Here is a 25,635-nt window from a genome sequence, read left to right on the forward strand (position 1 = left end):
TTATTTGATCCAGTAAAAATCATACATTATTCTGTTTTTTTTATGTTTTATTTATATTTTGGCTTAGGAATGCTCCTTTCCTGGTGTGATACTGTTAATTTCCCAGCATGTCATGCCAGCGCTTTTGAGTAACATGTGCTCCTACTGTTTAAAAATGGATTGTTGTGCTTTGTTCTTTCATTTTATAGTGGTTCTAAAAAGTATTCACTCCATTTGGTATATTATTACATTTTATTTTCTTACATTGTGGAGACCACATACTTGATCAATGTCGACCTATGTAAAATTAAACCGTTTTCAATTAAATTTCAAAATGAATTTAGTGTCTCTGCAACTGCAATTGGAACTTTTCCAAAAAAAAGAGTTTAATTGTGAAGATCAAAGAACATTGAAAACAAAGCACAAAGAATGTTAATGAAAAACACCAATCAGGGGAATGAAATAAGATATCAAACTTCTATTGTCCTCCAAAGTACTGTCACGTCCAGCATAAAGGAATAGATGCGAGTATAGTACATTTATGAACTTGGGTATAGCAAGCAAAAACTCCCACGAGATCTTGCCTTGAGTTTGTGGGAGACACTCATTCCAAGTGGAGGCAGATTCTGTGGTCTCGGGAGGCCAAGAGTGCACATTAGTACCTCAAGCACTATGTACTGTTTGGTGAAAGCTTAAGGGTGACACATATCATAAACTCTGGGCCTAATTCAGAGATGTGCATTGATTCGATATTTATGTACTGTATGTCTCTGCTGTTTGCAGATACGTGCATGTGCACATCTGTTTCCACAGCGCTGTCACAGTTCTTCAAAGCTGCAGCATGATTGACATTGCAACTCGCATTTGGGAGCAGTGACAGGGAGCGTACCAGAAACAAGGGCATTTTGAGCCAGAGGATGCATCCTTGTGCACAGCTTTGCCGGCTCTGGCAACATGATTTGACCAGACATCCTGGGTAACTTGAGGGTTTGTCAGATGTCCGATGGTCCAGCAGTTGACCTGATGGCTGTATCTTCAGATGCAGCATTGGATCAGAGAAGCTGATAGTGGCCATATTTTAGCACATCCGCTGTGTACAAAGATGCAGCAGTTGTGCTATAACATCCATCCCTGAATCAGGCCCTCTGTTCCTACCATTAAGTACTATAGTGGGAGCTTAATGCCATCTGATTCTTCTTTGTTTCAGGGACTAGAAAACATGGCTAAAAAACATTTAATGAGATAAAGACAAATCATGGTGAAAGTAACCTGTTGTGGTCTGTAAGAGAAATGGAAAGGGGAAAGAAAAAGTATGACTCTTGTTGGGGCGCACTCTTATGTATCTAAGTGTCTACTGATTAGTGATGTGTCTAAGATATAACAAAGTCTTTATTTCTACTCTTAAAATAAATGGGAACTCAGCAAGAAAAACAAAACTAAATAATAATGTTAGACATAAGTCAATGTAGATACCCCCATACAGGAAACAATGTATATACAGTTTCCTTGAAAAAATGAAATGTTCAGATCTTATTTATGCTTTAATAAATGCATATAGGAAGGTAGCTACATATCATGCTGCTTCCGTCTGCCAAAGATCTGTACAAACTGTGTTTGTATTGATAAAGCCCTAAATAGGGTTGATTTCAGGAGAGTAAAAAAACCTCTAACTGAAGTCCACTCATGAAAGTTAACACCTGTCTGGAATAAGGATGTGATGAGAATAAGTATAAGTGGTGATCCTGCTGTTAGCGTTTTTGCACAGGGAATGTGGTCTTCCTACTTCACTGGGTATTCCCTAGCGGTCGCCCGTCTAGGTACTGACCTAGCCCTCCTCCGTTTCACTTCCAAGATCGGACGGGATTGGGCATAAGCGTAGGGGTATGGTCGTAGGAAGGCTTACCCTGTGACACTAATGAGAGTGCACCGAAAAAGAGAGATATTTTGTATCTGAAAGAATTATATTGAAGAAGATCAGGAGAAAGAATAGGTTTGATTAGCGTGAATCTGCTGTCCTCGTTAGACGGAGGAGACGTGCCTCCATGGGGGACACGCTCCTCAGAATCGTGGATGAGAGTTCACCGAAAGAAGTAACAAGTGGGAAGAAGATTGAAGTAGACAGGTAGTTGATTGATAATGGAACCACTGCAATGTGGAATCCCTGTTGGTCTCTAAAAGCATCAGATCTAATGCTGAATATGATGCTGGTTTTATATACATTTGTACATAACAATAAAGTATTTTTAGAAAAAAGAGATAAGATCAATCCTCTATGTACTGTCAAATATCAGTCCCACAAAAAATAAAAAGAGACACAAACCTCCTGAAAATCTGTGGGCACAATACCTCCGGCGGACCAAAATGTGGGATCACTGCCCACCACCTGACTTAAGTGAATAATTATCAAGTTGTCTAATATACATCACATGGAGGCACCATTGCTGAAAACCATGATGGTTATTTTAAAAAAAATATATAATAAAACATTCATTAAGGCATATGAGAGCCTATTCAATTGTGCCAATTATTCAGAGCTGCATGCATTTGTGAGACAGGCATAATATACATGGGAACAAACACAATTGAAAAGAATACACAGTTTGAAATGTCTGAAGCAGATTCAGCTGCGGAGCCACACTCTACCTAGACCTGTTAATTCAAGGAGACATTATGTGGGTATAGGGTAACCCTAAAAATACCAGCATTACACAGATTAAAGATTTTTTGTGTATTTAAGAAATATATACTGGAAAAAGGGACAGGTATTTATAAAGCAAATAATGGGTATACAATACCCTATGATAATTAATTTAAGCCAGGAAAAAATAACCTAGTTCAATGGTACAGGTAAGTATCGAATATCACCCATGGAGTCTTCAGGTAGGAGAGGAGGCAGCAGATAGAAGGGAAAACGCGTTTCACCCGTTCACGGGCTTGTTCACTTCCATAAAGAGCAGCCCTTAGACTTATGTCTAACATTATTATTTAGTTTTGTTTTTCTTGCTGAGTTCCCATTTATTTTAAGAGTAGAAATAAAGACTTTGTTATATCTTAGACACATCACTAATCAGTAGACACTTAGATACATAAGAGTGCGCCCCAACAAGAGTCATACTTTTTCTTTCCCCTTTCCATTTACTTCCTCTTTTGACTCCGGGCGCACCACCAATGGGACAGATTGGAATAATTATTTCTTAACAAAATTGTCCAATTTTTGGTTAAAGTATCACCATTCTTTATATATCCAAATAGGTCTGTGCAGGACAAAAAAAAACCTTTGTTTTCAAACGTGGTCTGTAAGAGACCTAGTATGTAGGAGCAGGACAGTGTGCCAGATCATACTGCTAAAACCACATTGCAGTGGATTTAATGCTAAATAATCAATGTACTGAAGTGTCCCAGTTAAAGCAAAGCCCTCAATAACATTAAGAATCTGTAAAATGATTGGAAATGTGCTGCTACCTGCTAGTCCCTATCTAACTTTCAGCAATTTTGAAAAGTTGAATGGGTGAAAATTGCACTGTCCAGACATATAAAGCTGGTAGAGAACTACTCCACTGGATTTACCCCAATAGAATCACAGATCACAGCTGATACTGCATTTAAGGGTGCTTCTACTAAGTATATAAGCCAGGAAGTTGGGTAAGAGAAGGGCAGTAATGGAGGACATTATTTAGGTAGTCATGTAGTCATATTATGGCAACATGGGAGACCCGTAGACTTCCTGCCTTGTATAAACTTTGCATACCAGATAGAGTAAGCAGTAATTTACTTGGAATTATTTACCTGTTTGTATAACTAGAAGTATTTCACTAGTCCTTATTCTTTTGCCTCCTGTAGGATTTGTAATTGGCATGCTATATATATATATATATATATATCTATATAATATCACTAATGGGGCTGGTACAACAAACAGCAGCCAGGGATGAGCAAGCTTGCGTAAATCACACAGCACGGTGCTAATTGCAGTGTCTTGATTTTTTCATCCTTAATTATTAAAATGTGTGCAAAACTTGTCAGTTCCTGGTAAAAATGATAAAATAATCGCTGATTTCTTTAGTTTTCTGGAGAAAACGCTGAGCGTATGAAGAAAACGTACGGAAAATTCTGTGGCCACCACAACGATGCAGTGAATTATTTCAAGGACCTACTATCTAAGGATAAGAGGTTTCAGGCCTTTATAAAGGTATTAAAATATTGCATTTACCTTTACTTTTTGAGAGTACAACTGTGTTGCTGGATGTGTATGGATTTCTCCCCTTGTTTGTGTTCTGTTTCAGAAAAAGAGAAGTAGTGCAGTAGTCAGGCGGCTTGGGATCCCAGAATGTATATTATTAGTTACTCAAAGGATTACAAAGTATCCAGTACTTTTACAAAGAATACTGCAGTATACAAAAGGTAATTGTGTGTATGTTTTGTACAAAGGCTGTCCAACTGTTGATTCTGTAGACCACCAAAATTAAATAGCCCCCATACATCTGAGATGTACTGGGGCAATGGCCTGATCCCCTGACTCCAATCAGAAATATTAAACATGTTTGAAAATCCCAATCCTGACTTTTTTTCAATGGGGAATCTGGTATTTTTAACATGTTTAATTTCCGTAACTTTTCGACGAGCCGGTCAATGCATTGGCAGTGCCAGCGGATCGGGGAGTCGGTGCATCACAGCCAGTGATATATGGGGGTTAATATGTCTAGATAGATAGATAGATAGATAGATAGATAGATAGATTTATTTTCCTGAAAGGATTAACCTAATAAATATGAAAATCTATTCACTGCCATAATGGGGTTTGATGATCATGTATACTTTTCCTTAAAGTGAACTTTGTTTTTGGCTTGCTGATAGTATTGTCATTTGTTTTTGACTTGCTGATGGTATTGTCCTTCACTCCATTCTCTTCATTTTATGCTTTAATAAGTTTGAGGTATTTATTATGCATCTGTAAGGCAACCATTATTTCACTATTTCAGAGAACGAGATAGAGCATCAGGAGGTGGAGCAGGCTCTAAACTTGGTAAAGCATGTTATAACCGAAGTGAACAACAAGGTCAATAATTATGAGAAGAAGAAACGTCTCAATGAGATCTACAATAAGACAGACAGTAAGTCTATACAACGGATGAAGAGTGGCCAGATGTTTGCAAAGGAGGACCTAAAACGAAGGAAATTGGTGCGTGATGGCTGTGTGTTGTTGAGGTCCAGTTCAACCAGTCGATCAAAGGGTAAAATATTTATGTTGACTTTACATTTTTGCAACAAGACTGCTTTATTAATGTCTCTTTCTTCATCCTATTTCATCTCCTTTCTCCAACGGTCCGCCCTAGACGTTATGATTAATGTCACAAATCTTTCTGTAACCACCAGCAAGTATTTTCCAGATTTCAATTCCCTCATTGTATTTTACTGATAATGATCAAGTCAAAAGTGATCGTTTGATTCCCGTTAATGTGCCCTAACTAACCAAAACATTGCTACAGAGTCTTGTACAAAGTCTCTTGTCCATTCATAAATATACAGCTGTTGTAATGTAATTTTATAAACGTGAAGCTGTTTTCACAAAATGATGCCTAGAGTACAAGATAAGAAAAAACCTTAGAACAGTGCATGAAACAAAACAATAGTCATGACGTTCAGTGTTCAGGATACATTCATTTATTTTATTCTTCATTGAGAGCGCTGTCCATTCCAGACACTCGGCTTTTATACAGTGACATCAGTGCGATTGAGCTGTATGTTAGTCATCCTCGCCCACAAGCAGTTTTCTGCCAAGAACAACCAGTTCTCCCAGTCTCCACCCTGCTGGAGGAGCTTTTTGTTTTTCCTTGTTCCATCAACACCAACTTTACAAGACTTGGTAACCTGGCTTTTTTGGCTATGAAAAGTCTCCATCAGCATAGATGGGAAGTTAAGAGAGTAGGAAGAAAGAAAATTACCTCGTATTCTAACTTTATTATTTTTGCTGCCCAGACACCACAGTGCCCGAAAATAACCTTCCTTACCAGTTCAGTCACTAAATTGTATGCCATCACCATCAATTTCACCTGCATGTTTTTGGGGGGTTTTAACTACAAATGGGAAAAATTTTTGTTTTAAGGACATAATACACAGCGATCTGGTTCAGCGCTGAACTTGAATTGTGTCTGTCTTAGTAACACAGTAGCAACATTCAGAGAGGTTACACAACACAAAGTATAGCGAAAGACTTCAGCAGACGTATCGTATTTTACAATATATCTTTTCTTTTCCATTCCACAGAGGTGATGGCTGTTCTTATGTCTGACATTTTGGTCTTCCTACAAGAAAAGGACCAGAAATATATGTTTGCATCACTGGTGAGGGTCATTCACATTACTGACATGTCAATGTTTCCCCATATGACAGCAGGATCTATTGTCTATTTGCAAAGTAGAAAGAAAAGCTACATAGAAAATGTCATTCGAATGAGTAATTTCATTAAATAAATTGAGTAAAGGAACGGTCACATGCTTTGATTTGGGGCTTCTCATTGACTGCATATGGGCCTGGTTTATGCCAGGTTATGACCTACAGGGCAGGTGCAAGAGAACTCCTCCAGACAGGTGTATAGAGCTGTTCCGGCTGGTCTGTCTGAGCCATATTTGCGGGCACACGTCCCTGCTATACTCATTTGCAAGCCCATTCATTCCCTCGTTCCCTCCTCTCCAATTAAAAAAATGCAAAATTGCCAGATGCATGAAAGTCTGCATTGCGTGTCTGCCTGATTTTTCTTGTATTATTTTGTTTAGTCATTTGCTTAAGTATGTAAAACATCTATACACAATGAAAACTAACATGTATAGTATTACTGTGAGGAAAACCGAATACTCTGTATACAGCTTATAACTTGATCTTTATAACTCGATACTTATAGTTTGATCTGAAGTACTAAAATACTAAATTTTTGTAAACCTGCAGAAAATACACTATAAAACCTACTGTGGAGTATTGCAGTATGATAGTAACATACTGTGAGACAGTATCTGTCTCATTTTCAGTAAAATGGAGGGAATGGGTACACTGAAACACGTTAAATGTGCTGTGAAAAATGGGTGTTTTGCATGGTTTATTAGTTTTTTTCTTCCTTTTTCAAGCTGACTTATTTTTGTGTGTGTGTGTATGTGTGTACGACATGGACATGACACATGGATTGTAGTTGTATCCAGACAGCAGCTAATGTTATCCACTGAAAACAAATGGCTCTGCCTAATTATGTGGATACATGAGTGAAAAGCACAGAAAACAGATGTCGTAGTTGTTTTTTTTTTTCATTTAGTATACATACGTGTCTAAAACTGCTAACGTGTTCTATTTCCCATGATTTAAGGAGCAAAAATCAACAGTGATTTCCTTGAAGAAGCTGATTGTGAGGGAAGTGGCTCATGATGAGAAGGGACTGTTCCTGATCAGCATGGGAGGAAAAGTCCCTGAAATGGTGGAAGTACTTGCAAGTAGTAAGGACGAACGCAACAGCTGGATTCTAACTATCCAGAAGACGATGGGTGGAATGTATGTAGCAGCTTTGTACCGATTGTCTCATTGAACTAACTTTTATGTTTGTTTAAACATCACTCACCATTGTGTATATCCTTATAGAGACAAAGATGAAGATGAGGGTGTTCCAAGTGAATCAGAAGAAGAAAAGAGAAACTGGGACACAAAAGCCAGAGAGCTAAAAGGTGCACATTTATTACCTGCTATATTGTGTCTTTATCATATTTTCATAGATACTTTTAAGGAACTTTGTTCTAGTTCAATATCACCGTTTTCACAGATAAAAAGAAAATAGTAGTACTAATATGCCTAAAGCCAACATTGCACATTTTGGGAGGAAAATAAACTCAGACCCTGTTACATTCCCCCCTTTTGTAGCTTGTAATAAATGGTCTGCAGATCTGCATTTTTGTGTAGCTCTCCTGTCTTTTTAGGAGTCTGTAATGCTTTATAGCTCACTATAGTGCTAGGATCAACTATAATGTCCCGTTAGATATTATACTTTACAATGAGAGATGCAGCCCACAGACCTATCAAATGGTGTACATGCAGAGTGAGAGCTGAGCAGACACTGGTATCGCCAGCTAGGCTATTACAAATACTTATTTACTATTATGGCTGGGGATTGAGGTAATAGGAGGTGGGGATGTCATCGGTTATTTTACATTTGGAAACCTGTTTAAATAAGAATTCTATCATTGTTAGTGTCTCAACACTGCAGCAGAATAAAGGCAGTTGAGGACAACCTTATGTCAACTTTCCCTTGCTATTCCCCACATAACCAGGAGATGGCAACAAGGCAATTTTTTGTATACAAATTAGATCTACAAGGATAATATGAATTCCGTTACCAATAATGTATACAGTGTATTCATAGACCATGAAAATATGGCATACCAATGTGTTAGTAAAACAGTTTCTGGCAGATAAGAAAGTTCCCCAGGATTCTGGGGAAAAGGCTGTTGGGGGGTGGCAGTGGGGGACTCAGATCAGAAAAACTTAAAAAACAAAACTTAATTTGGAGGGGGAAAGACACTGAAGCACAAATACATAACATAAAGATGGAATACAGTCGTACACCTTTGCCTTCACAATTTGAGTTTCCAGTGTTCAACTCTAGCAGCTGAGTTTACCAACTGATGTTTTTATCATGTGATTTAATATTTTTTTTTCCCCCCAAATACAGAGCAACTTACACAAAAGGATGAACAGATCATTTCTTTACTTGAAGAAAAACAGAAGATTTTCCAAACACTGACAGACTGTGGTACCAGTGAGGGGAACTCTTCAGCTGTGCCAGGAAGAAGCCTATTCCGAGCAAACACAGCAGAAGCTCCTCTAGGAGAGTCTGTTGTGAAAAATGCAATAAGAGAGGGTATGGATAGTTTTTGGGTTTTTTTGCACTTTCTGGTTAATAGAACCCAGTGGGCCTGATACAGAGATGCACACAAAGCAGTCGCGTCTGCGATTTCTCACGCTGGGCAGGCACCATGCTGAGCCGCATCTCTGTTTGCGGCCATATGGGTGTAAGCTGGCACCAATGGGACGTTTGTACGTAGGATAAGTGTGTCTTGGTGTGTAGACTGGATTGCAGGCTATTTAGAGGTGAGCTTATGCAGATCTCTCGCCCAAGGAGAGGCTTAGGGGTTCAGTCCGAGTTGATCGCTCGCTAGCAACTTTTTGCAGTGCTGCGATCATATAGTCGCCGCCTATGGGGGAGTGTATTTTTGCTTTGCAAGTGTGCGATCGCCTTTGCAGCCGAGTGGACCAAAAACAGTTTGCGCCGTTTCTGAGTAGCTCTGGACTTACTCAGCCGCTGCAATCACTTCAGTCTTTTTGGTCCCGGAATTGACATCAGACATCCGTCCTGCAAACGCTTGGACACGCCTGCGTTTTCCCAAATACTACCAGAAAACGGTCAGTTGACACCCATAAACGCCCTCTTTCTGTCAATCACCTTGCGATTGACTGTGCAAATGGATTCTTCGTTAAATCCATCGCCCAGCACCGATCATCTTTGTAACCGTACGACGCGCCTGCACATTGCGGTGCGTTCGCATGCGCAGTTTTGCCGAGTTTCAACCTGATCGCAGCGCAGCAAAAAGTTGCTAGCGAGCGATCAACTCGGAATGACCCCCTTAGTAGAAATGTGAACTGATAATGATGACTTGCGGGGGTGTATAGGAGCAGTGCAGCCATAGAGAAACAGCTAAGTGTGAATACAGACTGAGCTCTACGTGTATTTTCAGACAGGCAGTGTGACCGCTTTGTATGCGACTCTGAATCAGGCCCAATATGTGTGACTTAAACATTACCGGTACTTTTGCTTTGAGGCTGCTTATTCTATAGTCCGTAGATCCTGGATAAACAGTCACTTAGCAAGTATAATGTAATGTTCACTGTTTTTTTTGTTTCATATAGTTTTACATTTAGCGCAGAGGTTTACAACTTGAACTTGTAGAATTCAGTAGCCAAATACATAAATGTAAACGTTAGACGTTTGAATGAATGCAGTTTTATATATACAAGAATGGCCACAAAGTTAGGAGGCATATGATAATTGTGTAGATACTACAGACACTTAACTCTGTGGATTGTTCATGCTCAGTATTAAACTTTTATACGGTACTATGATTGTTTCATAATGAGCACACATGAGCCGCTAGTCATAAGAGGCATCACTGAGTCACCTTACTGACTCAACTGGAATTCCTAAGTATTCCATATATCAGGTCACTAGCGGGAGGAGATGTTAAGTAGGCACAGAGGACACGAGTCCAGATGTGGCTGCATTACGTGTTTTTTTTAGCAAACTGCACATATGCAGGAGCACACATACACAAACTTATAGCTACGAACGATGGTCGTCTGCATTTCAGTCACTTATTACCGACTCCTGAATGGGCAGTAACTGGGCATGTTTTACCTTTGGGAGTGATACAATGTATTAGAGTCTGAGGTGGCTAGATGTTAGGTCACCTATCTTTATGGCTTGTTATTAGTTTAGAAGCTATAGCTTTGTATCCACAGTTTGTTACAGCTTTGTATTTGTCTTTCAGTTGAAACACTTCAAGTTCTGGTAAACCGGAATCTGTGGAGCAGTGTGGTGCAGCAGGTTCCTAGTCCTACAGACCTGGAGCCTGCCGTGGGGCCAATTTCTCTCCCTCGAAGAGCAGAAACTTTTGGAGGGTTTGACAGCCATCAGCTTAACGCTTCTAAAAGTAAGTATCAAATGCAATAAATTCATCTGTGTTCAAGTAACCATATTTTAGTTTTATTCTGTTTTGCTCTCAACTCAAAATCCACACACGTTTGGTTTTATTAATAATAATAATAATAGTAAGAAGAAATGTTTTTTGTGCTTATGAAGAGGTGATATCTTGTGTATCAGTCATTTGTGCTTGTAAGCTCTGCAGATTTCAGGTGTGTTGCAATAAGATTACATGGGTAACTTTAAACTAACTTTACAATTAGAAAGAGCAATGGATTTGCTAATGAGTGGTTTGGTAGAATGATCTGATCCTGTTGTTTCACACTGATTGATAAGTTTCATGTTACACTTGAAGGTGGAGAGAAAGAGGAGGGAGAAGACGCACAAGATCTGCGCAGGACAGAATCTGACGGTGTTCTGAAAAAGGTATAATTGTCCTCTGGTAACGTGATTTGACATTGCTGTCATCAAATACTGCACACTAAATCTAGAATATCCGATTCTATTTTTATTACAGAAAATGCATTTTTTTTTTCTAATCTCAAAAAATGATGCTTTGAATACCTTGTGTAGTGATCTCTCTGCCATTGGGAAGCATAGTATCCAGTGTGCAGTTCACCTGAGATGTTGAGCCACTGGCCACATATGCTAAGCATCCCCATCGTAGTAGAAGAGATAGTTTGTGTCAGCAGAAGGGAAGGGAGGAAGCGAGCCTATTCTGTGGCTAGCCCACTCTCCAATCCCTTCCTCACTGGAGCCTGTCCATTCTCCATGCTGTGACTTGCTATGTATTATTTATTAATACTGATCTGTTTTATAGCATATGCAATCCTTGTATTTTAAAAAGAAAAATTACTTACCCTCTTTTAAACAGCCTCTTTCAGTTGATATGTGGCCTCTTAGTAGTTACTGTCTGATGATCACCAGACAATAACATCCATCACAGCGGACAGCAGACATGGAAAAAATCGATATAAAGTCTTATCCCCCCCCCCCCCCCCCTCCCAAATTCCCTTTACCCCCTTCCCATCCAGGCACCTGCACACTCAGAGGCACTGTTGTTTGTAAGAAGGGAGTTCCATCCTTCATCACATATACCACCTCAATATTTATTGCCTGGTGATCATCAGGCAGAGACACCCAACAATACACAAAATATTGAGTTTTTCAGAGCTTGAGTTGTGGTGGTGTGTCTGATAGCCAAATCTGCCTAATCCAGGGTCATTTAAAAATAGGGGTCCCCTCACTTGATGTGGTAGGTTTTCTCATTTCCAGAATGCTAAGCCTTGTTGTGCTACCATGTGAGAGTGTTGTTTTGTAATGGTGGATTAATGCGGAAGCTAGAACCACACAGTTTTATTAAATTGTGTTAGAAGGATTTAGAAAGAACGGTATTCTCAGAGTAGTTTAAGTCTTCTGGAACAAAAAAGTATAATTTATGTGGTTACTGTATAAAAAAAATCAGTGTTGTAGATGTGTTCATGTGACCAGCCCAATATGTAGGTTCAGCACAAAGGTAAGAACCCTTAGTGTTATTCTAGAATATGGATGTATTACATTTAGTTGTAAATCCCAGATTTCAAAACATTTATTTTTCACTTAGAATGTGTTCAATGTCAAGTCTGCTATCCCAACATAATTTATTTTTAGTATGTAATTTGTTTTCATAGCCTTTATGTTGGTTTTTGAGTAGAAGGGGGCCTACAATTCACTCAGAGGATTACGTTTTAAGGCTGGACACTCTGATCATAAAGACATGCTACTTATCTTTATTTTTGTGTATTTATATTTAGAATCCGTTGATTAATGTTACATGTGTTGTTTTGTAAAGCAGTTCCCAATATCTTTCTTTACCCTGTAGGGAGTATGTCCAAGTGGTGTGTTTAAGAGAAATGGCGAGGTAAGAAAGCCTTTACTATGTTGCTGTTAGTGTGCTGGAGTAATATGTGTGACTGGATGATGTGTAGCTAATTAGATCATCACTAACTCACACATGAACCGTGTTTCCTTCTCATTAATTGCAGCAAGTTCTTCAGAGCGTCGCTAGTCTTCATAAGCTCCTGACATCTTTGCAGGTAAGTAGCTAATCTACCTTGGAGTCATGTTTCAGCAGATTATGTTGAGGCTGATTTCAGCAGGAGCTATCTGTGATGGAATTAAGCTATGATCAATGGTCTAATTAGTTTCATTCATCACAGATTGTGGTGGTTCAGCAAGACACATTTATCGAGGATCAGAAGCTGCGAGCCCTCACACGCACGTCTTCAAGACCAAACTCCCTAATTGAGCAAGAGAAGCATCGTAACTTAGAGAAACAGCGTCAAGAGCTCGCCGAACTGCAGAAGCAGCAGGCGCAGCACCAAGAGGAGAAGCGTAGAAGAGAGCGGGAGTGGGAAGCCAGGGAAAAGGAGCTGGCACAGCGGGAAACTCGACTTGGGCAGAGGGAAGAGACTGCAAACAAAAGTCTCCAGGAATTAGAACAAGAGAAGGTTGAGCTGCAGAACAGAAAGGATGAATATCAGCATGATCTGGAGCGGCTGAGAGCGGCACAAAAACAGCTAGAGAAGGAGCGAGAACAGCTGAAGAAAGATATGGAGACTGTGTCTGAGAAAGGTCAAAAATCGGACCGTAAACAGGTAACTGGAGATGTGCTCTAGGTTTATTATTAAAAGCTTATGCACAGCTGCCAAAGAGAGGCGCTGTCCAATGTATATATTTGATCAATAAGACCAATAATTAATATGATGTAGTATCAGATTTATTACTAAAAATGGTTATCCCAGACATACCATCAGATCAATGACAGACAATATACACCAAACACATCAGTAAAAATACAAATAAAATGTATTAACGATCACTCCATGGATACTCCAATTAACTTTGTGGCCATAGTCCGTATTAATTCCCAAGCATGCATTTAAGTTGAATATGTAGTAAGTCTTGTCAAAAACAACTTTAAAATCAATTATTTCTGCAGCTTTTGTACAGTAAAGTAGGGTGCCCATTATAAAAGCATTAGTAGCAGCAGTTAATAAGCAGCTTCATTCTCATCTGGTGACACATTAAGTGTCACAGTATGGAGTTTGTATTACCTCCAGTATGGTGAGTTTATCGTCCCCTTAGTACTGGAGCAGTGGGTCCGCCTGACACAGTCCTTATGACGAAGCTGCTTGCTGAAAGATGAAAAGAGCAAAGCTGACTCATTGGGGGGGGAATTCAAATGTTTGAAAAGTCGGTTGGGTGTCTGTTTTTTCCTGTCTATGAGATAGGAAAAACAGACACCTAACTGACTTTTTAAACATTTGAATCTCCCTTATTGTGTCAGGTAATGGTAGTGTCAGAGGTTTCTCTGCCTGTTTATGGGTGATTTCATCAGATGATTGGACGGAGATCCCCGCAACAACTCTCACAGGTGTACTCCAGCAGTAAAGCGGCAATAGTATCACCTTCCTTGAAGTAATCCCAAGTCCATACTGGGACATTTAATGCATCACCAGATGATCATGTATTTGAATGAAGTGCTTATGAATTGCTGCTACTAACTCATTGGTAATGGACAATGCACTCTACCTTATCAGAGCTACAGAAATGTATCGTTTTTACAGTGGATTTCAACAAGACTTTTCCCACATTCAACTTAACTACATGCATACAAATGAATTCTAATTGTGGCCACAGTGTTAATTGGAGTATCCTTGGAGCATTGGCATATCTATGATGGATGCAGAGTGAGCAGTGCACACAGGCCTCTGGGTCCAGGGGAGCCCACATCACACACCCTAAACCATTTGATTTTATTTACCGCTCCGGAGTCCCACCGTGGCTGGTGCTAGTGGCATAACTCATCAGGGAAATGGCGCGATGGCCATTTTCCCGGTGATTTGCACATGCGCAGTGGATATGCCCCTAGAAATAAGGTGCAGGCACATTTTCTCCAAGACTTGTATGTGCGCTGTAGACTCTGGCATGATGACAGGGAGGAGGGGGGGCCTGCAAGGAGCCTGCACACGGGCCCTCTCCTCTATTAATCCGCCCCTGCCTTGGAGGAAATTTATCATATTTTATTTGTATTTTTACTGATGTGCTTCGTGATCATTTGGCTTATTTCAGATCTGACCGCGTTTTTTTCATCCCTGCGATCAGGTAGTCGCCGTCTACAGGGGCGGGGGAAATCACTGTGCAGGGGTGCGATCGCATGTGCAGGAGAGCTGCACAAACAGAAGTTTGTGCAGTCTCTGCACAGCCCATGACTTACTCTTCCAGTGCGATGATCGGGGTCGGAGCTGACGTCGGAAACCCTCCCTCCAAACGCCTGGTCCCTCCTGCGTTTCTCTGGACACTCCTTAAAAACGTTCAGTGGCCACCCACAAACGGCCTCTTCCTGTCAGTCACCTTGCAATTGCTTTTCTTGCACATCCTGTCGCTGCGGACCGACGCACCTGCGCATTGTGGTGCATACACATGCGCAGTTCAGACCTGATCGCTGGCTTACGAAAACGCTGCCTAGCGATCAGGTCTGAATTAGGCCCATTATCTGTTACTGATCTGATGATAATAATGATCTCTAGTAATACACTACAATATATTACTTATTGGTCTTATTGATTAAATATATACATTGGGAAACCAGTCTTATTTCTTTCTTTGTCCAGTTAGCAAATTGTGTAGGGGTTTCAGGATCCTTCTTATAGGCAGCAGCCCAGTGTATTATGGTTACTTTGTATGCACACCAGATTAAGTAGTGCCAGGGGTTTACTTTCAGCCATGCTCTCTACACATACTAGTTTTACAAACTGGCATTGTTTGGGGATCATAGAACGTTAAATACATGGATGTTGTACTGTATACTGTTCCAGGTCCATTCGCTGCATATATTTTATTGGACCCAATTTTGACATAAGTCAAAGCAGCAGACTCCCTGGCAAAGGCCTATGGTGATCACCACGGCTTCTCAGCTGTAGGATGATACATTGGATTTCATGCCATTGATTTATCTATCTGCTTTCAATTATTTGTGGTTCTTAACATAATTATTGTTATCAGTGATATGTTTAAGCCAGTGGTTTCCAAACTTTCTTGGATCATGGCACATGATAGTATCAGCATATTTTTCATAGCACCCTTAGGCCAAAAGTTTCTTATTGAGAAATATAGTAAAGATTATTACATTAGGTAAAGTGTGCTTACCGGTCATCCGGTTCTGTGCTGGTGGACAGACTGGTGCTTCTGTTTGTCCATATATTTATGATAGGCAAAACCAGCGCTGGTGGCTAACAATCACGTTGACCATAAATTTGATTTGGTCCTTGACCTTCCTGCCCGTGGCACCCCCGCAAGTGCCCTGCAACACTACAGCGTTCCATGGCATCCAGTTTGTGAACTACTGGTATAAGCCCTACCTAAAGCCATTGGCGTAAGCAAAACATTCTTTGAGGGCACCGATTGTCTAAAAAGAAAGCTGGTGTAATAAATAGTACTGGCTACTAACCAGCAGGGACGTGCATTGAGGTAAATGACTCAGGAGGCACTGGCTAGTACCAGAGCCAGATTTAAACACAATATATCAAAGGGTTCATGTGGGCATTATACAAAAGTGCAGAGTATAAACTCCTGGAAATTTGGGGAGTACAGAAAAGGTAGGCAGGAGAGTCAGTGCCTCACCGGTCATAGACTGTTTACTCATTTTTTGTATGACAGGAAAAGCTCTGCCTCACCCCACTGCACGTCACTTCTAACCAGATATATAAAAACAGCATTTGATGGCAATTAAGAACCACTTGGCCCATCTAGTCTGCCCATGTACACACACACACACACACACACACACACACACACACACACACACACACACACACACACAGGATTTTTTTTTGGGTGGGAGCTAATTAACCTGCCAGTATATTTTTGGAGTGTGGGAGGAATGGTTAATTAACTGTTTTTAGCTGGGCTAAGGTATTAAGTGGTGTACCTCAAGGGTCTGTACTAGACTCACTTCTGTTTAACATATTTATAAATGACATAGGAGACGGTCTTCAGAGTATCCAGGTGACACTAAACTGTGTAAGATAAATAATTCAGATCAGGATGTTGACTGTCTTCCGAACGACTTAATTAAACTGGAGGTTTGTGCAGCTAAGTGAAGTATAAGGTTTAATATAGAGAAATGTAAAGTTATGCATTTTGGGACCAAAAACAAACATGCAATCTATAAATTAAATGGGGTAAATGTAGGTAAATCGGAAATGGAGAAGGATTTGGGGGTGCTCATTGACAGTAGGGGATCAGTATGAGATCCCGGCGTATGGTATTCTGGTGTGCGAAATACCGAAGCTGGGATCCCAGAGTTTAAAATACCAACAGGGTGAGTTAAGGGTGTTATACCCTCTCCTCACCCCCCTAATCCTAACCCTTCCTACCCACAGCCTAATCCTAACCTTCCCCCTTTGTGCCTAACCACCCCCTGGAGGTGCCTATACCTAACCCTACCGCCCCGTACCCTGACCCTCCATCCCCGCAGCTTGACCTAATTCCCCGGGATGCAGCCAACCCCTAGGACACTGCCTAAACCTAACCTCCCCCCCCCCTCCTCCTCTATCCCCCCCTCCTCCTCTATCCCCCCCCTCCTCCTCTACCCCCCTCCTCCTCTATCCCCCCCCCCCCTCCTCTATTTCCCCACCCCCCTCCTCCTCTTCCCCACCATGCTAAGGTATTAGCATGCATAAAACGGGGGAATAGAGACAAGGGAAGACAGTGTAATCCTGCCACTGTATAAATCGTTGGTACGGCCGCATCTAGAATACTGTGTACAGTTCTGGGCACCATAATATAAAAAAGACATTATGGAACTTGATAAGGTTCAGAGAAGAGCTACACAAGTGGTTAAGGGTCTAGAGTCATTGGAGTATGAGTAAAGGCTAACTAGTTTAGATATGCTTACACTAGGAAAGAGGTGTCTAAATGGAGACATGATTAATATTTACAAATACATTAATGGTCAGTACATAGAACTGTCAGGCGATTTGCTTACAGAGAGATCTGTACACAGGACACGCGGTCACACCCTAAGGTTAGAGGAGAGGAAGTTTCATACCTAGCGAAGGAAGGGGTTCTTCACAATACGGGCAGTAAAGATATGGAATTCTCTGCCAAAGAAGGTTGTGATGACTGACTCAATTCATATGTTTATGAACGGGTTAGACAAATTTTTAGCTGAAAAAGGCATACAAGGATATAACCTTTAATAATAACTTATGGCAGGATACAGGTCAGTAAAAGTAAATCCAGAGCATAGCAGTAGATCAAAATATAGGTTAAACTCGATGGGCAAATTGTTTTTTTTTCAACCTCTACAACTATATAACTATGTATGTAACTATGTAAATCGGAGTACCCGGAGGAAACAACACAGGCATGGGGAGAACATGCAAACTCCATACAGTTAAGGCTGTGGTGTGATACAGCTCCTGATCTAAAAGAAAATGTTCCTAGATTGTGTATTATGCATTCATTTAACGTACAGTGATACTTGCGAATTGAGTACCATCTTAAAAAAAAAAGTATAAGCGATGTCATTTTGATCTGTCGCAAGCTGCTGTACATGATGTTGCCCATAGCAACCACTCAGACCTTTTCTTTCAGTTTGCTGTACTTGAGCTGCAGTCTGATTGGTTGATTGGGGAAACACCTAATATTCTATAAGCTACCTATAGAATTGTGTGAATGCTTTTTTTTTTTTTTTTTTAGCAGCAGCACATTTGCAAAATAGTAGCTACACTAAGCTGTCTGGGCTTAAGTATAATATTCACTCTTATTTTGTCTAGATTTTGGGTCAGCATGATAAGCTGAGCAGGGTGTCATCACTCACTGTGGGCACGGACTCTTCAGCAAAATGGTATAATTCTAGTGCACCAAAACAAGAGCACTTGGAGTCAGAACTGTCTGCTTCACCAAAAAAGGACAGCTTGTTACGGACAGATAGTAAGCAGAAAGTAAAAGGCCACTTCAATCTGCTTGGGAGCCAGAGTAATAAATCAGTGGAGGGACCTGCCCCCAATCGCCTCTTTAATTTATCAAAACCAAAGGAAAAAAAGGAGAAAAAGAAGAAGGGTAAAGGGAGCCGTTCCCCAACCTCAGGTAGGTGAAACCAAATATTTACTTACAATAAACGCTGGTAGTTTTTTGTGTTTGTAAAAAGCGTAGCTGACGTTTACAACCGTGTCTGATGTATTAAGGAAGAGACTGACTTTTTACTGACTCCTAATAGTGAATATGCATTTTTCAAACAAAGCAAATTTCTATAAACATGCTACTGGTGCCAATCAGCACATACTGTATCTCACAGTAGTTGCAGCTCTGTTAGTTAAAGCAAATTGCTCTGGTATCTTGGAGTACAATTGTCACTAACCCTGCATGGGGATGCCGTCAGAATCCCTGTGGATCCCGGGGGTCTAGACTGCAGTAGTGGATGGTTAGGGTTAGACTGCAGGGGAGCCAGTTAGGGTTAGGCTGCGGAAGAGGTGATGTAGGGGTAGGTTTTAAATACTTAACGAGATCTGTTGGGTTTTTTACTGGCCGGGATGCAGCATCCTGAACGTCGGATAGAGACTGTCGGGATTTTGTACCGCATGAGTGCGGTCTCCCTGTCACACAGCAAGATTTAGAGAGCATGCTGTACTCTGTGACAGTGCCTCTTATGGAAGTTTGTCTCACTACTTTCTTTGGGTGGCCCATGAAGGGTGGTCCTGTAGGAGAGCTTATAGTCATTATTTAGTTCCTGTTCTTTGAGAAGAAATAAGTTCCTCACTCATAGCTATAGAGATGGACAGAGTCCTTTCATTCATCATTTTATTTGCTAACTATGTTGAATTGTTGTTTTACAGACTCTTTTCCTGTAGGAGGACCGACCCAAGAGGAAGAGATCTTCTGCTGATAACCATGTTTTATAAAGGACAACTGTACACACACATTACTGTACACTCTCCGTTCTCATTCCACACAGCAACATCCACACCATAAAGCCTGGATGTGTTACAGGAGGAAATGTGACTTGTTACTGCTCATCTTACACGTTTTACAGAGGATTGCAGCACTGCTCACTGTCAACTCCCATTGTTTGGTGTTTGATAAAAATACCCCTTTCCCTCTTTATCCCCACTACTGTTGTGTAACAGCCTGCCATACTTCAGGAGACTTCCCCATATAGAATAATGGGATGGTGAACCCAGGAGAAAGTAACCAGGATGCATACCTTCTACCAATCAATAACTCTTAAGGGCTTAAAATGATGTGTCTGGGGCCTTCAATATCATTTAGTACACTGCAGCAACATAATCTCATGTACTATAACAACTGTCTGAAGAGTTTTTCCCTGCGCCAGCACCATTGACAATGAAGCTATTACTATTATCTAAAAATTCCACTTACATCTCTATGTTACCACCTGTTAAATTCACAATACTTTGTTACTCCTATAGTTTGCAGGTTATCACCAATAATCTTAACAGATTGAGGATTGCTTTTTTTTTTTTCCCCAACAAGAAAGATATGGTAGATGGAAGTGTTTAATGAAGTAGGTCATTACATTTAGACTAGATATAAATTTATCCAGAACTTAAATTATTTAAAAGAAAAATGTTATAATTTTCACAGTGCTCAGTAAGGATGTAAAATTTTTCCCATTATTTTCTTGCACCAGTTTGTGCTTAGCACAACTCCGCAAGGCATCCTGTGGTAATTATCTTATTGGCCACAAGAGGGCAAACTATGCTTTCTGTCAGGAGAGTTACAGCTGGTTCTGTTCCAAGGTTGTCTTGTGACCACAGCAATGTTTTCATCTGTACAGAGATGTTTTTGTTGTGAAAAACAACCGCATCAAAGTATTTTGTTTTCTTTCTATCCCCTCTATAATTTCAGTTAACTTGCAACATCATTATCAAACCCCCTGCCTTAATTTATATATATATATATATATTTGGATGGGTTCTTTGATGATGTAGTTTTACAGTAAACACCCAGTTGGGCTACAGACACATTTCTCCCAGTCATTTCTCCACTATTTTGTACGACGCACCTTGGGTGTGTTTTCTACTGTTGGGCTGCCAAAATAAAACTAAGCGTCCCTGACTTTGTTACTGTATTACAATTTGTTACTGAGACCATCTACCTTTCCAAGTAGATGGATTTGTTAGATGGTTGAGTTGAGTCTTTTCTGTAGCAGTCATTGTGATACAATCTCACAAGTTTCTAGAGTTCATTAAGCATTTTGGAATGTTTGCCCCAAGATACATGTGATACAACTGGCCTGATTAGCTGCTAATGTGGACCGTGCAGATGTGGTAGCTGTAAAATGGCAGTGGATGCACAATTTCCCTGAACTGTTTTTTTTTAATGTTATATCCTTACACTCTTCTGACTTCTAAATAATATAGTAGCAAAATTATTTTTAATGGTAAAAATAAACCTTTTAAATAAGTGCCTGGGGGAGGGACATTACGTAAATATAGCCCAATCTATATCTATCACACGATGTCACAGTTTCCAAACACTCTCCAAAATGAGGGTACTGTATATGGGTAAAATAGCTATTTCAGCTATGAGTGACAGATGGAATATGGGAAACAGTAATTGGGAAATACAAATGTCAATGAATCCTTCACAAATCCCTCACGGTATAATGCCACAATGCACTTTATAAGCAGCCATCTCCGTAATGGCTCAATTTGTAAGAAATAAAGACAATCGGCAATGTCCAGTAACATACTGTTGGTACATAAAGTCAGTGAGGTGTATACTCTCCATGACTGAATCAGTAGTGCAGGCAATGTATATTCTGTATCACTGACTCTAGAGTGTAGGATGTGCATACGCTCCATGATTGATTGCAGTAGGTAACTTCTACACTGGTCCACTTCTCCGCTTTTTACACTGCTTGATACATCAACACTTAAGTCTGTAGTGCAGGTTATCTATTCTGTGCTTAACTAAGGGGTTTATGTATTAAGCAGTGGAGAGAGAGACAGTACCAGCCAACCAGCTCCTATAATTTTTTCAAACCCAGTCTGTAACATGACAGGAGCTGACTGACTGGTACTTGATCTTCCCCCACTTTTATCTCTCTCTCTTTCCCTAAAGCTTAGGATATAGTCTTCTAAATCTATAGTGTAGTGCAGGAGGCGTATGCTGCGTGTGACTGAATCTGTAGTGTTAGAGGCGTATGAGGCATATGACTGAATCTGTAGTGTAGGAGGCGTATGTCTGAATCTGTAGTGCAGGAGGTGTATGCCTGAATCTGTAGTGCAGGAGGTACAGTATATGCTGCATATGACTGAATCTGTAGTGCTGGAGGTGTATGCTGCGCATGGCTGAATCTGTAGTGCAGGAGGTACAGTATATGCTGCATATGACTGAATCTGTAGTGCTGGAGGTGTATGCTGCGCATGGCTGAATCTGTAGTGCAGGAGGCGTATGCCTGAATCTGTAGTGCAGGAGGTGTATGCTGCGCATGGCTGAATCTGTAGTGCAGGAGGCGTATGCCTGAATCTGTAGTGCAGGAGGTGTATGCTGCGCATGACTGAATCTGTAGTGCAGGAGGTATATGCCTGAATCTGTAGTGCAGGAGGTACAGTATATGCTGCATATGACAATCTGTAGTGCTGGAGGTGTATGCTGCACATGACTGAATCTGTAGTGCAGGAGGTGTATGCTGTGCATGACTGAATCTGTTGTGCCAGAGGTGTATGCCTGAATCTGTAGTGCAGGAGGTGTACAGTATATGCTGCATATAACTGAATCTGTAGTGCAGGAGGTATATGATGCGCATGACTGAATCTGTAGTGCAGGAGGTATATGATGCGCATGGCTGAATCTAGTACAGGAGGTGTATGCTGTGCATGACTGAATCTGTAGTGAGGGAGGCATATGCTGCACATGACTGAATCTGTTGTGTCAGAGGTGTATGCCTGAATCTGTAGTGCTGGAGGTGTACAGTATATGCTGCATATGACTGAATCTGTAGTGCAGGAGGTGTACAGTATATGCTGCATATGACTGAATCTGTAGTGCAGGAGGTATATGATGCGCATGGCTGAATCTAGTACAGGAGGTGTATGCTGCGCATGACTGAATCTGTAGTGCTGGAGGTGTATGCTGCACATGACTGAATCTGTACTACAGGAGGTGTATGTTGCGCATGACTGAATCTGTAGTGCCATAGGTGCTCTGCATGACTAGATCCATAGTTCAGGAGGTGTATATTCTTTGTGACAGAGTCCTAGTGTACAGTACTATCCCCTATTGCTTCCCACAGGGACTGTACCACTCGATAAGCTGGTTTCTCACTTGTATTTTTCAATATACTCACTTGTAGCTATGTTAGTAATTTGGGCTAGCAGCTATAATGTAAGTTGGATCTTTGAAGAAAATTGCTAATATTTTATTAATTGTCATGAAAACTATTCTGTACATATGTAAGGGTTACACTGAGAAGCCAAATATCCCCGGCCACTGAGAATCTGTTTCCCATTTAATGTGTTGTATAGTAAAGTGCACGTTGTATTTTCGTGTCCAGTAATGTGTTGTAAGCAGTATTTTGCCATTATAGGTTTGTTCCTGTTTCACAAGAATACAAACCTATTGAAGATCAGAACTCGCTGATCATAGACTGTATAGAGCAGGATTGGGTCACAACCTGATAATAATGTACCGTCTACATGCTTTATGTTGGGTTTAAGCACCTTTCTTGAAGCTTTAATTGAATCATATGAATTATTGCTGCTTGAGACCTCATCCCAGTTGCTTTCTAAAAAATGAAAGAGCACTTATTGTGTTGAGTGTGGTCTAATCTCACAGAAACTGTATTCGATATCCTGTGTAACAAACAGGCAGCTGAAGCCTGTGAGTAAGTGTTTATTTTCCTTGACTGCCAAGGTAACTGCAATGCAAATATAAATTTATTCACTTTTTATTTTCAAGTTACAAAGTTACAATTTATTATAGGTTATTAATGTTATTTCTTCTGTTGGGCTTTTCAGCAGAGAATAAAACTTTTTTTTTTTTTTTTTTTTCAAAAGAGATGAACAATTACCCTTAACATTCCTTCTCCACCCACTCTGGATATAACGCCTGCTGGACAGGCCGGAGAGAAGCGCCAACCCTTCTAACATAACCCTATTTCTTCTCAAATCACGCTTTTCCTTTCCCGTTTGTATATCGCTAATCTTTGTAAGACAGGATGAAATGGTTTGTCTCTCAGCTTATTCAAATAATGATATTATGCCAACGGAAAAGGGCAGTGTCTGGCAAGGTCTGGTTATCTTGAATATATCTAACTATAATATGACACAATCTTACCCTTTGATAATATGGCTCAATTGTGCCCTTTTGGTCTTCAGTACTGATTGGTTAGTCATGGCTTCCAGAATTTAGGTTGATCACTTAAGCATCACATTGCATCCATGTTCAGGCCAAATTAAGTCACATGTCCTAAATGTAATATGTCCAATGTTAAATTTGTGTTTCCGTTTTCATCTGGACTATGACCATTGGTGACTGTACTCTACTTAACACCTTAGCTCTCAAAATGAATCAGTGGTAGCAATAAAGTTCTGAGAGAAATTCATAGCCGAATATTTTGCTTAAAAGAACATTTCATAAATTCAATACCTGATTTGCCCTTGTGAAACCATGTTCATGGGAGCCATATGTTCCCTGGCAGCAGAGGACCTGGAAAGCACTTCATAGGTGGCTCTATACAAGTGGCTATTGAGAAATAAATAAAAGCCCACCCCTAATTTAATTCATTTTTGTTAGGAAAGGAATGACACATTGCACACACAAACTGAACACTCATTGGGTAATTTTTCTAAAGCACAAACTCACTTGCTTTCATCTAACAAGGGAGATCTTGTCTCAGGAGAATAGTACCTTTCAGGATAAACAAGACAATAAAATATTAAAAGCATATGATCTGCAAGAAATTTAGGGCTGCAGAAACATAATATAGTTCGTGTCAGAGAAAAGTGTTTTGCTTTCAGTGTAAATTTGGCATTTACTTTTGTATATATTGTACAGTATATACATATTAAATGTATTCAAAATTATGAGTTCATGAAAATAGGAAACATTATTAAAAATGAATGGCATTCCATTTCACCCTGTCTATTCCAAATAAAATATTAGCTTTGTACTGTCATATATTATATATCTCTAACCTGGACTGCACTAGAGTAAGGAAACTACAAAATGCTCAGGAGGTTTATTATACCATGTATACCTCTGCTTTTGTTTTATAAATGCCTGTACTGAGGTACATGTAGGTGTCATTTAAAGATCAGACCACAGGGCTGTTCCTCATTTAGGGAATAGTGGCGAGAAACTAGCGACCAGCGCGTTTTGTGTCATGGCGCTACTTTGTAAAATTACTGTGATTTTTAAATGACCCAAAACTCTATGCTAAATGCTATTGTTTTCTTGTTTGTTTGTTTTCTAAATGCTGTAAAGAAATTGAAACAAAAACAGAACTTAATTATTTTATGTTAATGTGTAATTATGTAAAAAGTTATAACTGTACAAGTCATGATTGTTTTCTGTAATATGCAAGTTTACTTTGTAACTAGCTTTAATTTATCTTTTTTTTTCTTAGTAATCTGCTGTAAAGACCATTTTCTCTTAATAAATGCCATCCTTTATCTAGATTTCACACGTGTATTTATAGTTCATATTACTTCTTTTTTTTTTTTTTTAAACGTGGTTTCAGAAATTGCAGGAAACAATCTCTAGAACGCATTACATTTTCAGTGTGCAGATGTTTGCAAGGTTTTAGCTTGTTTAATAGACTATGGCAGAGGTTTCAAAACTGCACCATTACAGTCCAGGTTTTAAGGATATCCATGCATGATTCCAGATGGTTAAATTAAAATGTCTGGAGT

The 25,635-nt window shown here is 40.0% G+C and overlaps 1 protein-coding gene and 1 pseudogene across 8 annotated transcripts in view; one reads left to right on the top strand and one right to left on the bottom strand.

Moving 5' to 3' along the window:
* AKAP13 (A-kinase anchoring protein 13) overlaps positions 1 to 25,401 on the top strand; it is a 532,570-nt gene extending 507,169 nt beyond the window's left edge. For all 8 annotated transcript variants that reach the window (XM_063925738.1, XM_063925741.1, XM_063925740.1 and 5 more), the window contains 14 exons: positions 4,043 to 4,168; positions 4,263 to 4,380; positions 4,959 to 5,210; positions 6,244 to 6,320; positions 7,331 to 7,512; positions 7,600 to 7,682; positions 8,684 to 8,872; positions 10,557 to 10,718; positions 11,064 to 11,134; positions 12,570 to 12,608; positions 12,733 to 12,783; positions 12,907 to 13,344; positions 18,532 to 18,844; positions 19,591 to 25,401. In XM_063925738.1, the coding sequence (XP_063781808.1) occupies positions 4,043 to 4,168; positions 4,263 to 4,380; positions 4,959 to 5,210; positions 6,244 to 6,320; positions 7,331 to 7,512; positions 7,600 to 7,682; positions 8,684 to 8,872; positions 10,557 to 10,718; positions 11,064 to 11,134; positions 12,570 to 12,608; positions 12,733 to 12,783; positions 12,907 to 13,344; positions 18,532 to 18,844; positions 19,591 to 19,640 (2,151 nt within the window). In that variant the 3' untranslated portion in view covers positions 19,641 to 25,401. The remainder of the gene's footprint in view (positions 1 to 4,042; positions 4,169 to 4,262; positions 4,381 to 4,958; positions 5,211 to 6,243; positions 6,321 to 7,330; positions 7,513 to 7,599; positions 7,683 to 8,683; positions 8,873 to 10,556; positions 10,719 to 11,063; positions 11,135 to 12,569; positions 12,609 to 12,732; positions 12,784 to 12,906; positions 13,345 to 18,531; positions 18,845 to 19,590) is intronic.
* LOC134937136 (5S ribosomal RNA) lies at positions 1,756 to 1,874 on the bottom strand (annotated as a pseudogene).
* Positions 25,402 to 25,635: the final 234 nt, after the last annotated feature.

This window comes from Pseudophryne corroboree, chromosome 6 (genome assembly GCF_028390025.1).
Source record: "Pseudophryne corroboree isolate aPseCor3 chromosome 6, aPseCor3.hap2, whole genome shotgun sequence".
NCBI lineage: Eukaryota > Metazoa > Chordata > Amphibia > Anura > Myobatrachidae > Pseudophryne > Pseudophryne corroboree.